This window comes from Lampetra planeri, chromosome 52 (assembly GCF_965212315.1).
Source record: "Lampetra planeri chromosome 52, kcLamPlan1.2.h2, whole genome shotgun sequence".
Classification (NCBI taxonomy): Eukaryota; Metazoa; Chordata; class Hyperoartia; order Petromyzontiformes; family Petromyzontidae; genus Lampetra; species Lampetra planeri.
In genome coordinates this window covers 3160151-3175770 of record NC_136158.1, presented here as the reverse complement: position 1 = coordinate 3175770, position 15620 = coordinate 3160151, and the positions used below count along the sequence as shown (strand labels likewise).

General features: G+C 53.3%; 1 protein-coding gene across 2 annotated transcripts in view; it reads right to left on the bottom strand.

Annotated features, from left to right (window-relative positions):
• LOC144734709 (disheveled-associated activator of morphogenesis 2-like) overlaps nucleotides 1-15620 on the bottom strand; it is a 128214-nt gene that overhangs the window by 23032 nt on the left and 89562 nt on the right. For both annotated transcript variants that reach the window (XM_078617029.1, XM_078617030.1), the window contains 12 exons: nucleotides 14844-14982; nucleotides 13738-13932; nucleotides 12543-12653; nucleotides 11811-11914; nucleotides 11070-11136; nucleotides 10064-10181; nucleotides 8421-8559; nucleotides 7656-7714; nucleotides 6327-6517; nucleotides 4914-5213; nucleotides 3747-3854; nucleotides 1234-1343 (listed from right to left, as the gene is read on the bottom strand). In XM_078617029.1, coding sequence (XP_078473155.1) covers nucleotides 1234-1343; nucleotides 3747-3854; nucleotides 4914-5213; nucleotides 6327-6517; nucleotides 7656-7714; nucleotides 8421-8559; nucleotides 10064-10181; nucleotides 11070-11136; nucleotides 11811-11914; nucleotides 12543-12653; nucleotides 13738-13932; nucleotides 14844-14982 — 1641 coding nt within the window. The remainder of the gene's footprint in view (nucleotides 1-1233; nucleotides 1344-3746; nucleotides 3855-4913; nucleotides 5214-6326; nucleotides 6518-7655; nucleotides 7715-8420; nucleotides 8560-10063; nucleotides 10182-11069; nucleotides 11137-11810; nucleotides 11915-12542; nucleotides 12654-13737; nucleotides 13933-14843; nucleotides 14983-15620) is intronic.

Genomic DNA, 15620 nt, shown 5'->3' with positions numbered 1-15620 from the left:
AACATAGCTCAGTGGGCCTCACCTGCTGAAATAATTCATAAACGGTGATGATGGCCAGTGGTTGAGAGTAATGATGAAGTTGCGATCAAAGGAGAGAACACATCCACGAGGATGTCCACCTTGGAGATGTTGCGATTTCAGCTCGTGTGCAGGCGCTAGGTGCATTCTCGCATCGCAGGGCTCTCGGAGATATGGCCAAGGCTCGGGGAGGCCTCCATCCAGCAGTAGGTAGCTCATGGGCTGATGATTTGTGAAGGCTCGATGACAGATCAAAGGACAGGCCCAAGATGTGTGGGTTATTACGGTATGGTGCCGATTTAATCAACTGCCCTCCACACTGAAGCTGGCCTGACCTTGTGATCTTTATTCTACGCACGTGGCATTTCATGGCAAACGTACGTTTTACGGGTTCTGTGGCTGTGCTTTAAGTCATTTGGAGGTTGATTAATGATCCTACGGCGATCGTAGAGGCATTCCCAACTGATGCAAGAGCCTCAACACAGGGACGGAATGAGACAAGACTCCAGACATCACCACCGGCCAGGTGTCTCGGCGGTAGAGGGAGTGGATCGCTATCGGGAAGGTGCGCGAGCTCAATTCCTGCTTGGTGGAGTTAGCTCGGCCCATCATTCCCTCTCCGGTGTCGATAAAGCGCGTACCACTTTGTGTGGGGGGGGGGGGGGAGTAAACCGTTGTCCTATGGAAATACTCGGCTCCGCCATAGGAATGGGGAACTTCCACCACCGGCTCTGGAGCTATAAACAGGAGATGAGCAACCTCCTCAATGCTGGTTCATCCGCACGGTCGCAGGACACAAATGACACTCATTGGGCCCTTCCTGCTGAAATAAACACATTCCTGCGGAGGGAGCTGGGAGGGACGTTGGGTTGCTCGGTCAATGGCCAGGGTCAACGGCGGCGTGGTGTATTCCACAAATATTCCCGACTGTGAGGGCGGGCACAAGCCGGCGTGAGTAGGTTAAACGTTGAGTTTTATAAGGGCACCACGGGGTGACCAGCCCCTCCCCACCCAGCCCCACCCTTCCCACCCTCCCCACCCAGCCCCTCCCACACCCTCCCCTCCCCACCCAACCCCTCCCTGCACGACGGACACAATAATCCCCTATGGGCTGGTGTAACCAGGAGGTTCCTACCAGTAATAGAATCTATCCATCAGTCGATCAAGGAATGAAAGACGGGCCCACTCCCCCCCCCTCCCGTGCCCGTCACGCACCTGGACAGAAGAATGACGCAGTTCTGCGCGCGCCTCCCATCGATCACGGAGAGCTCCTTGGCTTTCCGGCTTCCACAGTCCAGCAGCTCCTCATTGGAGCCCATCTCCTTCTGCACGCATCGGTTTCCAGCGATAGACGGGTCAGGTCACGCGACCACGGGGAGAGAGAGACGCGCAAACTCCAAATATACAGCAGCGGGCGTCCGGGTCGGGATCGACTCCACGACCTCCTGTATACGAGGCGATGTAGTTAACATCTCCGAGCCACCAGCACTGCCTGTGGTGGACACACACTAACCCCACAGGATAGCAGAAGAACTGCTTCATGCTGATTGGTTAGAGATGACCCAAAGACAAAGATCCCCCGTATAGCCTGAACAGACTGTTGGGGCAAGTGCTGTTAGCGAACACCTATGAAGGCCGGCATGCCAACACCATGACCGGCCGCCTTTGTCTCCCAAGTGGCAATGGTAACACACACAGGTACTAATTTGAGGCTAAGTCGACCTAGGGGAGGCCCAGGACCGGTTCAAACAATGGTCACTTGTGTTGTCCATGAGCAGGAAGTTCGGAGTGGTAACGCGCTAACCACTAAGCCACCGCTTCTCACGCACGCACACAACCGTGATCTCAATTACTGCAAATCTAAGCAACTGTTTCCTTCGACCCATTTGCCGACAAACGAACGTTATTGCTTGAAACCCATTTTCATGAACACCTCTACTCATGTAATTATGATGCAAATGAATCTATGCTGGCATGGTCCTTCAGCCCTTGGCCTGAAGCAGGCCCAATCGGCACCACTTGGGGAAGCGTTTTAGCTCCAGATCGCAAAAATGCGAACCTCGTGTTGGAGCAATATAAAACAACTATAGTGCGATGCCAAAGATGCACAGAATATGAAAATATACAGGGAGCGTGCATTACAAAACAGATGGTACGTAGGCTAAGCTTTCTGCCCACGGTGGCCACCGCCCATGGTGAATACCACTCATGGTGGACACTGCCCGTGGTGGACACTGCCCGTGGTGGACACTGCTCGTGGTGGACACTGAGTGGTGGACACTGAGTGGTGGACACTGAGTGGTGGACAACTACCCGTGGTGGACACTGTCCGTGGTGGACACTGAGTGGTGGACACTGTGTGGTGGACACTGTTTGTGGTGGACACTGTTTGTGGTGGACACTGCCCGTGGTGGACACTGCCCGTGGTGGACACTGAGTGGTGGACACTGCCCGGTGGACACTGAGTGGTGGACACTGCTTGTGGTGGACACTGCTTGTGGTGGACACAGTGGTGGACACAGTGGTGGACACTGCTCGTGGTGGACACTGCCCGTGGTGGACACTGCACGTGGTGGATACTGCCTGTGGTGGACACTGAGTGGTGGACACAGTGGTGGACACTGCCCGTGGTGGACACTGCCCGTGGTGGACACTGAGTGGGGGACACTGCCTGTGGTGGACACTGAGTGGTAGACACTGCCTGTGGTGGACACTGAGTGGTGGACACTGCCCGTGGTGGACACTGAGTGGGGGACACTGCCCGTGGTGGACACTGCTTGTGGTGGACACTGCACGTGGTGGACACTGAGTGGGGGACACTGCCTGTGGTGGACACTGAGTGGGGGACACTGCCTGTGGTGGACACTGCACGTGGGGGACACTGCACGTGGTGGACACTGAGTGGTGGACACTGCCCGAGGTGGACACTGAGTGGGGGACACTGCCTGTGGTGGACACTGAGTGGTGGACACTGCCCGTGGTGGACACTGAGTGGGGGACACTGCACGTGGTGGACACTGAGTGGGGGACACTGCCCGTGGTGGACACTGCCCGTGGTGGACACTGAGTGGTGGACACTGCCCGTGGTGGACACTGCCCGTGGTGGACACTGAGTGGTGGACACTGAGTGGTGGACACTGCCCGTGGTGGACACTGAGTGGTGGACACTGAGTGGTGGACACTGCCCGTGGTGGACACTGGTAGCATTTGCCACCCCTGGTGGTCCCGAGCAACTCCCTCGACTCAAGGCCCAATGCGCCCACACGGTTGGCGCGTGTGCAGCACGGCAGCACGCGGCGCACTCACCTGCCTGAAGCTACCCACATTGAACATGGGGTCCTTGATTTTTGTGAGCGGGTTAAAGGTCATCGTGCCAGCAGGAGAGAAACACAGCAGAGGGGGTGAGAGCGAGCGCTTGGCATTTAAGTACTCCGCACAGGCATTTTTAACGGCAAGTGTGCAATGTGCGTTAGCAGCTAGTTACATGGACAACTAGGCCTGTTCCATGCAGTAGCAGCTAGGAAAGTATCGATTCAACGAGTTGTCACGATTATATGCAGGCCATCGAGGGTATAAACATCTTTGTGTCTCGACGTTTCCACATTTCCACCCGAGTGTCGTCCACATTGGTTGCCCTGTCAGGAGTCGGGCGCCCGCCGTGTCACGTGACACAACGTCAACTGAAACGCGTGGGGTTCATCGCTGTACGCACGCACACACGCACGCACCTGCTGTCGCTGGTAGGCGGAGAACATACGCTCGATGTCTGCAAGGTCCAGCACCTTGAACGCTCGCAGGTCGTCGATCTCACTCCACACCGTGCTCGAGATCTTGTTCTGTGGAGGAGGAGCAGCGGCAGACGGTCCGTGATGGCCAGCCACAAGTGCAAGCCGGGCTTGGGAAAGGTTTCCCGGGCAAGTGCTGTTCGCGTGCACCTATGAGGTGGGTGACCAACACCACGCCTGGCTGCCTTTGTCTCCCTAGTCTCAATGCTTACACACTACACCAGGTACTCGTTTGAGGCTGAGTTCGACCTAGGGGAGGCCCAGGACCGATTCGGATAATCGTCACTGGTGTTGGCCATGATTATGGAATCGAACTCGGGTCAACGAGTTCGTAGCGCAATCCGCTAACCGGCTGCACAACCGCTCTCTACTTCTCTACCATCGAAGACAAAGACATCGACCACATAAGCACATACAATGAATCAATATTCTGGAAAACGCAAAACGAATGTCCATTACCATTATGTCCATTCAAGCGTTGGAAATCGATGCAACCATCCAGGTGTCGCTAATCAAGTTAATGATATCACAATGACTGTTAGAAGAGAGTGGGCTTGGCCAGGGCATGTGGCTGAGAGGGCCGACGGCCGGTGGGCGAAACTAACGATGCAGCGGCGGCCAATGGAAGGAACACAGTCAGTGAGAGGATATCCACCAGACGAGTGTGGGGCAATGAGACCAGCTCGTGTGCCGGTGCGAGGTGGACTGCTGCATCGCAGGACTGTGATGTCGATCTTGGACGTTGACGGTGCATGTGTCGCACAAGCAACACATTCTGTTCAATCAAACGATTCCGACAACCATTTCTAATTTTACCAGGTGAAGCTCACCGAGCTACGTAGCTCTTTTTCAGAAGCGACGTGGCCGCAAATGATAGCTTAACGAAGTGGCTCATCACGTCAAAATGTATAGTAGCCCAATACTCTAAACGCACGCCGATTCTAAGTGTGGAAGGAAAAATCGGGAGGAGCGAGAGAAAAATCTACGCGACCACGCGGAGAGAGACGGGCAAACGCAAATATACAGCAAACGTCAGGGTCAGGATCAAACCCACGACCTCCTGTATACCAGGCGAGGTAGGCGGCATAAGAATAACAAGGTCTGTGTCACCTCAGGCAGCTTGGACCAGTTGAACGACTTGAGAGGGTTCGACGGCTGTGGGATCTTCTTCTTGGGGAGTTCCGAAGGAGGCCCCGATCCCAGCATTCCCGGCGGGGGTGGGGGGGCACCGGGGGGTCCTCCTGGAGGAGGCGGAGGAGGAGGGGGCGGCGGGGGAGGGACCCCACCGGGAGGTGGGGGCGGTGCCGGCGGAGCCAGGTTTGAAGAGCTCAAGGCTGGCACGGTTTCCCCGCTCGCACCTGGCAGGCCGCTGGTAGGCAAGGGCACCCGCGGCCCTCCGATGCTGCCACCCTGGGAACGACATTGGAGTCGTCACAGTCACCGTCAGCCGCAGCTTCATCACCGTTGTCGTTTTTCCGCGGTGCGCACCGTCGGCGGCGATCTGCCGCAGCAAAAAAGCAACGTCGCTGGAATCGTCCGCTGCAAATATTGTCATCAAATATGGTTGCCCGCAGTCACCAGCGCCGCCGCCATTCGAACAGAAACGTAAATCGTCCTTGAATCGGGTCACGACCTCGACTCTAGGACGGGCAAATTATAATTTGCCCGTCCTAGATTAACAATTATTCATCGATAAAGTCACGTAGAAGGAAAATAATATAAATATTAAACAATACAAATTCTCACGACGTTTCAACTGAAACACAAGCAATCATCATCAGGTGTGAAATCCACAGCAAGAAAATTATCGATGAATAATTGTTAATCTAGGATGGGCAAATTATAATTAGCCCGTCCTCGAGTCGAGGTCACGACCCGATTCCAGGACGATTTACGTTTCTGTTCGAATGGCAACGGCGCTATTCATCGCGTTACACCAAATGTCGTGAGGCTTATAGCCACAACAGCACCGTTTCACAAAAAGTATTACCGACGGCTATAAGATGGGAAATGTGTTGAAGGCGGCTCGACGCAACAACCACGTGACGTCGCCACGCACACCGCCGTTGCCCAACAGCTCGCGGCCACTGGCGGGTTTATCCTGAAGCTGGAGGTTACTCGTGGAAGGCGAGGTAGCCCTCCATGAAGACGCTTACAAAGACGAGGCACAATCAAGTAAGCGGCGCTCATGGGAAGAGGTCAACTCGAGGGTGACGTACTCACAGAGGCAAGGAACACAGGGGGGGCAATAGTACTCGTACAGTGACTTGCGCTCGACAGAGATGTCGCCACACTAGGTGTGCTAAAAAGAGGGAGGTACTCGCACAGGAAGGTACACGCGAAGGATAGAGAGGTACTCACAGCAGCAGGGTACACTAGAGATGCTCACACAAGGTGGTACACTATTGGGAAAGACAGGTACGAATGGAGGCAAGGTACATTAGAGAGATATACTTATACAGAGGTACTCACAGAGGCGAGGTACATGAGAGAGGTACACGTGATGGACAGAGAGGTACTCACAGAGGCGAGGTACGCGTCGAGCCGCGACTGCAGCTCGCGCGCCTGCTCCTCGGCCTGTCGCCGCTCGGCCGCCTCGCGCTGGAGCTTGTCCTTCATCTTGTTGAGCGTCGTCATCATGTCCTCGCGCTCCTGCGTCTTGGCCTCGCACTCACGCTCCTTCTTCTCCAGCCGCTGCATCAGCTCGCTGTGCTCTGCCGCCCGCACGCGAGAGAGAGGGACGGGTATGAGCGTCGCTCCGCGTTCGTTTGTTCTCGTTTGCGAAATGAGCGACCGCACAATGTACGTTTTTTTTTTGCAGCGATAGAGCCCCCACGGTTTGGATCGGGGGTGGGGAACGGAGGTTAATCAGGCTTTTGTCGGTAAAGTCACGTAGGTAAAAAAAGTCACGTAGCGTGCTTCAGCCGCACAGAACCTCACAAATAATATTCAGCGCCTACCTTGGCTCCTCCCACCCTCAACCAGTATATATACAAGGACAATTTTCTTGGAATTTCTCTCATTTGTGATACAGCTATCGTGCTGTGACGGTTCCACCTGAAGACGGAAGCTTGTGTTGCCTCCGAAACGTCGTGATTTTTATTTTATTTTTTATTTTACTTCATTTAATTTTAATTTTTTACCTACGTGACTTTACCGAAAAAACCTAAGAATATGAATCCTTGCAGTCACGAAAGCTTCAAATCTAGAGTTAATCAGGCTGCCTTGGGGCCTACGAGTTCGTTTCACGCGTGGCCCTACTACTTCGCAATGGACAAAATTGCATCCGTCGCCGCGACCATCTTAGCCACACTAATCGGGCACGAGGGGGGGGGAGAGCAAATATTTTGAATGCGGCGGCAACAACACTGGGCGGTGACGTGGCCCAGTGGTAGCTCATTCGCAGCATGCTGCAGAGGCTCACGGTTCAATTCCAGCAACCGCCCCACTTATTAATGCGGGCATAGCAAACGTAATAATGCTTCGTGCAGTGGATGTCAAAGATGCTCTGAGCATAATACGCAAGAGTGGGCCATTTCAGGGATTCCAAAGTGCTCACCAAATTACCTATTTGAGATTCTGACACGGCAATAATTGCCCCGACGCTCGGACTAATTAACGCCCCAGGTCACTCTTGCGGATGAGACTATCGCGGTCTCTTGAGTTCTCGCCTGCTTAAACAACACGAACTTCAACAAAAGTAACACCGTGTTTATAATTTGAGCACGAAGCCACTTCTCTGCGACTGACCCGGCTGCTATAGAGGGGAGGACATCTGCACACTTGGCCACAACACCGTTTATAACTTGAGCACGCCAAGCCTTAGCTGCACTCGTCAGGCATTTCACTGACCCTTTCTCGTCTTCTCCGCCTGCTCTTTCCACTGCTTGACCTCGTTCTCGTTCACCAACCTGCGAAAGACAAACACGTGACGCCATCACTCCGCCGTACGACGCCGTCGGCAAAGGAGGTTGGCCGACGAAGAGGCCCAGCAAAGAGAACGGTCTGACATCCCCATGAGCTAGCAGCTTAGGGATCCGAAGTAACTTACGTTAATACTCAACACAACTTCCTCTCCTGGCCACCTCCCAATTTCACAACCTACAACACCTGGGTCACTCACACGCTCGCGATGGGTGATTCTCACTCAATGGGTGACTCACACGATGGGTCAATCACATGAACACGATGGGTAACTCACACGATGGGTCACTCACATGAGTACGATGGGTAACTCACACAATGGGTCAATCACACGCACACGATGGGTCACTCATACGATGGGTCACTCACACGATGGGTCACTCACATGAACACGATGGGTCACTCACACGATGGGTCAATCACACGATGGGTCACTCACACGATGGGTCACTCACATGATGGGTCACTCACACGAACACGATGGGTCACTCACATGAACACGATGGGTCACTCAAACAATGGTCCACTCACATGCGCACGATGGGTCACTCACACGGGCTCACACAATCACACAATGGTCCACTCACATGCGCACGATGGGTCACTCACACGGGCTCACACAATCACACAATGGTCCACTCACATGCGCACGATGGGTCACTCACACGATGGGTCACACAATGGTCCACTCACATGCGCACGATGTTCTTCACACTGAAGTTTTCCAGCGGCGCCACGTCGGGGTCCTCCCCGCGGTCGCTCTGCAGCACCACCTGCTGCAGGATGCGGTCCAGCAGCTGCCACTGCTGCACCATGGTGCCGTTACGCTTGTCTGCACGCAGCGGGAGACACACCGGCGCCCTTCAACTCGCGCGTCGCAGCCGAGATCCCGACGTTCGAAGCCGAGAGCCACATCTTCTTGGTTCTTTCGGTAAAGTCACGTAGAAGGGAAATAATAAAATAATAAAAATAAAACATAATAAAATAATTCTCACGACGTTTCGGCCACAACGCAAGCAGCCGTCCCTCAGGTGAAGAACAGGTCTGTCGGAAAGACAGCGTCTGAATGAGAGACGGCTGCTTGCTTTGTGGCCGAAACGTCGTGAGAATTATTTAATTGTTTTTATTTTTATTATTTTATTTTTTCCCTTCTACGTGACTTTACAGAAAGAACCAAGAAGATGAATCCCTGCAGCCACGAAAGCTTTAAATCGAAACCGAGAGCCACAGTCGCATAAAAAATAAACGATATTCGCATTAAAACTAAACCCCGGTATTAATATCTCAACAACTGGGATTCACGCATCAAAGCTCACGTTAGTATTCAACACCGACAGGAACATGGTTCTTTAATTATCATCAACATCATTGGCTTTGATTTAAATCTTTCATGACTGCAGGGATTCATATTCTTGGTTCTTTCGGTAAAGTCACGTAGAAGGGAAACAAAAAATTGATAAAAATATAAAACAATAAAAATTCTCACGACGTTTCGACGGCAACACAAGCAATCATCATCAGGCGTGAGAATTTGTATTGTTTTATATTAGTATTATTTTTTTTATTTACCTTCTACGTGACTTTACCGAAATAACCAAGAATATCATTGGCTTTGCTCAATGCACTGCTGGATGATGAAGGCCTGCCCAAGCTGCCACCATCTCTTATGGTCCTGGGATGTAACGGTCCATCTAACACCTGTGCATGCACAAGCTGATTGGATCGATGAGGATGAAGCTATATCATATACAATTCAGCACCGACTTACGTGATATGAAGAAGGGACATTGCCCAAAGCGTCGCCTATTGCAAAGAATTCATTTTAAGGCCGCAAGTGTTATTGACATAAACGTGCTGAATTTTTTTTTTGTCTTGTGAGTATGATCTCGAAGGCCTCTAACATCAACGTCAATGAGTGGGAAGCTCGGGCAAGAGACGAGGAAAACCGGCGCAGTGGACTCTGGGTAGGCGCACGGGACCACGACATCAAATGGATTAATTTGATCCGGGACGAGCGTCGGCGTGCGTACTAAAGCACGGCGCCATCAGCCTTGGGGCACTCACAAAGTCAGCAGCCATGACAGGACAACCACAATCAAGTACAGAGGTGGCAACCGTGGCGGCACAAGCAGGCCCCGGCGTTTCCGCCATCGGCCTTTTCAGTCGTCACGGGAAACGTCCGAATAAAATAAATCCTCTCGAAACAAAGCGGAGGCCGAAAACCCATCGCCTTGCGATGACGGGAGGATGCCGTGAGATATCGCGACGATGGTTCGTGCGCTAGGGGTCAATGGTGCTGGGGGGGGGTGGAATCGGGTCAGGGGGTCGCGTCTCACAGGGCATCTCTAGGCAGTGCTGCAGGATGGACACGAGGTGGGGGTACGCCTCCGTGTGCGCCAGCTTCTTCCGGATCACGTCGAACATCTGCCCCACGCTCTTCGTGTCCACGTGGGTCTGTGGTATGGGAGGCAAAGGACGAGACCGCTGAGAATCAAGCGTCGGCCGTTACACGTTTCGGGACAATGTAAATCAACCTGCGCATGTACGTATGTATGTGCGTTGAACTCCTTTCGCACCGTACGTAGCCAACCGTGCTAATCGGAGGTGCGCGGGAAGGATAACAACCTAAACACAAAAAGCACTTCTAAATTAATATATTTTCAATCTAGAGGATTCAAAAGTGAACAGCTCCGGTGGCTTCCTGATATCAGAAGAAAGAGCATTCCAGATGACCGCAGAAATTTGAACGCGCGCGACGCAGTGACCACCTCTGTTCGATGGCTAGACAAAAGCTGCTGCGAGGATGACCGGAGTTCACGTGATGGTTGATGTTCATTAGTCAAATCTACCACTGGGTGAGAGGGCCTCCCCAACAATGCGGGTCGCGGGGGTGATCCGACCGCACTTTACCACACCGGCTAGGTCCGTATTGAAGGTGGCGAGAAAAGATGTGCGAGCGTAGACGTGGAGTACGACAACGGATTTTGCTGCAAGATCTTCTGCTGCCCTGCCGCACAGCCCAGCAGCAACAGCAGCCTACATTATTAGGAAGCCACTGGAGCTATGCACTGCTAAATCTAGATTGAAAACCCATTTCTTTAGAACTGCTTTTTGTGTTTAGTTTGTTGTCCTTGCCCCGCACCTCCGATGACCGTGGCTGGCCACGTACGCTGCGAAAGAAGTTCAATATACGCACATATCAACCTGCTATGGTGGTCGCCCATCCGAGCACTCTCCTCGCTTGCCTTCCGACATCTGACGAGGTCGGGTGAGTGGAACGAGTGAGTGAGTGTGTGCGTGCGCGGCGTCTCGTGGAGTATTCCAAACGAACAGGAGACCCACCATGTCGAATCGCTTGGCCAGCTCCGCTTCGTCTTCGTTCCTGATCATTTCAAAGAAGTCTAAATGCCTGCCGGAGTAAACAGAAACACGTGTTATACGTAATGTCCCGTATTGCTATGGGACAGGTCTTTCCCACCCCCCGCATCCACAGTGTTGAGTCTATGGGCAGTGCGAGTCTGTGGGCAGTGTGAGTCTACGGGCAGTGTTAGTCTATGGGCAGTGTGAGTCTATGGGCAGTGTTAGTCTGTGGGCAGTGTTAGTCTGTGGGCAGTGCTAGTCTGTGGGCAGTGTTAGTCTGTGGGCAGTGTGAGTCTACGGGCAGAGTTGAGCCTATGGTGCAGTGTTGAGTCTACGGGCAGTGTGAGTCTATGGGCAGTGTCGAGTCTATGGGCCGTATTAAGTCTCCAGTCTGTGGGTTGTTATAAATCTGTATTTCCAGCCACACGACGCACGGCGTTTTTGAAATTACATGAAGGAAGCCCCTAGTTTAATGCATTTTTACAGTGAATTCCCAAGATTTCAGACTTCGTTGAAATTCGCGATTTCTGAGGCCACCTCCGTGACGAGATCGTCGCGTTACCATTTGGGCGCTAGCTGCATGCATGTACGTACGTTTAACTTATTACGCACCGTACGTAGCCAATCGTGCTAATCGGAGGTGCAGTTCTAAAGAAGCGAGTCTTCAAGCTAGCGAGTGTCTGCGAGGTTGTGTGTGTGCGTGCGTGTGTGTGCGTGTCTCACTTGTCGAGGGTGGCGTTGTCGTGTCCCCGCAGCTTGTCGATCACCGGCTGGATCCCCAGCATTAGGAACTCGTAGCGCAGGTGCACGCGGAACTCCATGTTGTCCTGCAACGCCGCCGCTGCCAACGTCATCGTCACGCCACGCACGCAACACGACGGCTGCCCCGCGGCCATCGCCCGGCTCGTTTATAACTCTCTCGAGCCCAGGGTGCCCCCGGGTGACCGTTTGGGACGAATCTCATCGGCCGACTCGGCGAGCCCGGTTACCGGCCACGGCTAACGTAGGCGCCGTGCGGTATCGCAAAGGGTCCTCCGTCTCCTCGCCCCCCCCCCCAACTTTCGCGAGCTGGAGTGTCCAGCGACCCGATAAGGCATGGGGAGGGCCCTCGTGCGGAGGGCCGTACAAGCTGACTCAAGGCTACGCACGAAAACGAAAAGCGTGTTATGTTAGCGCAGCCTCTCTGCGTGTTGGGGTAGTCGTGGCGCTTGCAATATTAACCACCTCGATTGCGGTACAGACTTAAGAGTTACGTGGGTTGGATAATACGAGGTTGGCCGGGCGGCTCTTGAGACAACCCCTGAGACTTCCTCTGGCAGTTTGAGGCATTGCGACTGGACGATGTGGCCACAAGGGTCCGCTGTCAAAAAGACTTCAGCTGATGGCAATGGGCCAGGGATGGGCATCGCGCAACAGCGCGTGCGTGCGAGCGTGCGTGCGAGCGAGGGTCGTCACCTTGCCGGCGCCGGCGTTGAGGACGGCGTTGATGAAGGACATGATGGCCGTCTTGAGGCTGACCTCGTCGCGATAGCGCCCCGTACTGCGGTCCAACTCGTTCACGAGCGTCTGGTGAGGGAAGAGGGGTGAGGGAGGCACAGGGCGACGAAACGTGGCAGACACGACTGCATAGGTGTTCGTCGCGGTTTGTGCTGCGTAGCTCTCAGAGGTTGTGTCGTTCGGTGCGACGTCCGACATTTCTCTCCGCGCGATGGGAGGCTTCAGGGCCATGATAAACCAGAGCCATTTTTGGCCAATCGGTATGTGAAATTTGGTACGGCAATGTGGTAGAGAGATGAATACAGAGTTTGTTGAAAGGCGTGTTTGTTGAAAAGTGGTATTTGGTCAACAGAGCACACACAATCTCAGGTATCCATGTGAACTCCGTTGGCTACGTACGGTGTGAAAGAAGTTCAACATACATACACACACGTAACTCTGAGAGGTGTGTTTTATAATGATATTGGGGGGTTAAGGAGTTAAACAAGAGCCAACTGGTTTACTGTATTAGGATATACCTATAGTTGGGTTAAGTCCAGGGGAAACAGTTATGCTTCCTAATGCTAGAGTTAGGACTACTATTTATATTTTATTTACCAGGTAAAGCCCACTGAGCTATTAGCTCTTTTTCAGAGGCGACCTGACCACACATAATAGCTCAACGAAGTAGCTCATATCATAATCACACGTGGAAATTCATAGTAGCAGCCAAATCATATAAACGTGTCTTGTTTCTAATTGTGGAGGGGGGGCCAAAACCAGAGGAACCCTGCATGAACAATCCACGTGACCATGGGGAGAGAGAGAACGCACGGGGACTCCAAATATACAACGTGCATTGTCAGGGTCCGGGGTCGAACCATCGATTTCCTGTATACCAGGCGAGGTAGATAACATCTCCTCACCGCCGCAGTGCCCCGGGAGTTAGGCATAAGGTGGGTAAGTGCATCGCTAGCATTGGGTCAAGGTCACCACGCCACCGACAGTCCGCATCAGCGGGTACTCGCACACACTCGTGGACATCTGTGAGAAAGCGCTTCATAGCTCATCGGATTCCTCCGTTCTAAATAAAGATTCTGATTCACTCAGGGCTGGATGAAGGAAGCCCCGATGGGTGGATGGGGGGGGTGGTGGTGGTGGGGGTGTTCCATACCTGGAAGCGTGTGCGCTCCGCCGCATACTTCTGGTAGTGCAGCATGGCCTGCAGCACACGCTTGTGCCCGCCCGGCACCAGGCACACCGCGCCCAGGATCTCCAGCACGGCCACCTTGGTGCGCACGTTCTCCGTGCGCAGGCTCTGCGCGATCGTCTCGATGCTCGCTGGGTGTGCCAGCACGTGGGCTCTGCCCTGGGGGACAGTGGGCGGAAGGGTGCAGGCATGAGCGCGGCCACCGAAGAGATGAGGTTTTTCGTGACGACAGTTGGTTTTTGGGCCAGATCACTGCGTTGAACTTTATGTATGTACGTTGAACTTCTTTCGCACCGTACGTGGCCAAACGTGCTAATCGGACATTAGACAAACCCGCCACCCTCCCCAAAAACGTTTGGACCTGGGTGGTAAGAGGCATGAGTGGGAAGGGGTGGAGAGCTACAAACAAAAGTAGTCGGTTGGCTTCCTAATACCGGACGGAAGAGCATTCCAGACGGCCGCAAAAGCGCATCTGATAGACCGCGATGCATTATAATGTGTCATGCACCCTCCTCCACCCGACACGCGTTTTACGTCACGGCGGTTGTTTTTGCCGATTGAGATTTACTCGAGTGCAGAATGCGAATGTCGCACGTGTAAAAAACAAACTGCACCTTATAGTTTATATTCATATCCGCATCTCCAGTCTTCTACTACCAGCCCTGCTCACTCCCATCACTTGGAAATTTGCCGTGCAGTGTTTCGAGCCTGCAGAGTTCTCCCCCCAACCCCCCCCACACCCAACGTGTCACAGCAGTAGATCGAGCTTTAGGATCAGCCTTTCCGCTCCCCTCCAGCCCACGCCTCGTCCCCACATTCACCCTGGCCTCTCTTTCCCCCCCCCCCCGCCCTCAGCTATATAATCCCTTGTCAGAGTCATCTCTTTGGCATACTTCAGCAACTGTTGTCGCTGTGGTTGTCCCCACCTGATGACGGACGCTTGTGTTGCGCCCGAAACGTCGTGATTTAATTTAGTTATTTCTATTTTTATTCTTATCTTTTATTTTTATTTTTTTCTATTTTTATTTTCACCTACGTGACTTCACCGAAAGAACCAAAGAGTAATGCACCTGAGAGTTGTTCATGAGGGCCTTGATGCACCCGATGAGCGAGGTGTGCACGCGGCTCTCCGTTGTGTCGTAGTCCATGGACTTGAGGAAGTTGAGGAGGCAGGTGAGGCCGTCCAGCTCGATGAAGCGCGTCACGAACCTGCAAACGCACGCACGTACACACGCAAACATGTACACATGCACGTACACACGCAAACATGTACACATGCATGTACACACGCAAACATGTACACATGCACGTACACACGCAACACACACGTACAAATGCACGTACACCCATAAGCACGTACACACAAAGACAAAGATCCCCTGTATAGCCTTAACAAACTGTAGGGGCAAGTGCTGTTAACGAGCACCTATGAAGCCCGGAACGGTACACGAGGGGGTGGGTGGCCAGCACCACACCCGGCCGCCTTTGTTTGATATTTACACACCGCACCAGGTACTCATTTGAGGCTGAGTCGACCTAGGGTAGGCCCGGGACCGATACAGATAATCGTCACTGGTGTTGGCCGTGAGCGGGAATCGAACTCGTGTCGCCAGGTTCATAGCGCAGCGCGCTAATCGCTACACTATCGCTCCCCACGTACACATGTACACATGCACGTACACACGCAGAGATGCGCATACACACGCAGGCATGCACACACGTACACACTTACACACGTATGCAAACACGTACACACTCGAGCACATGTGCGCACGTACACAGGCACATACGTAAAACAACAATCCGCTATTCGCCACCAAGTAGCGGTGACGTCACCACGGCGCTTG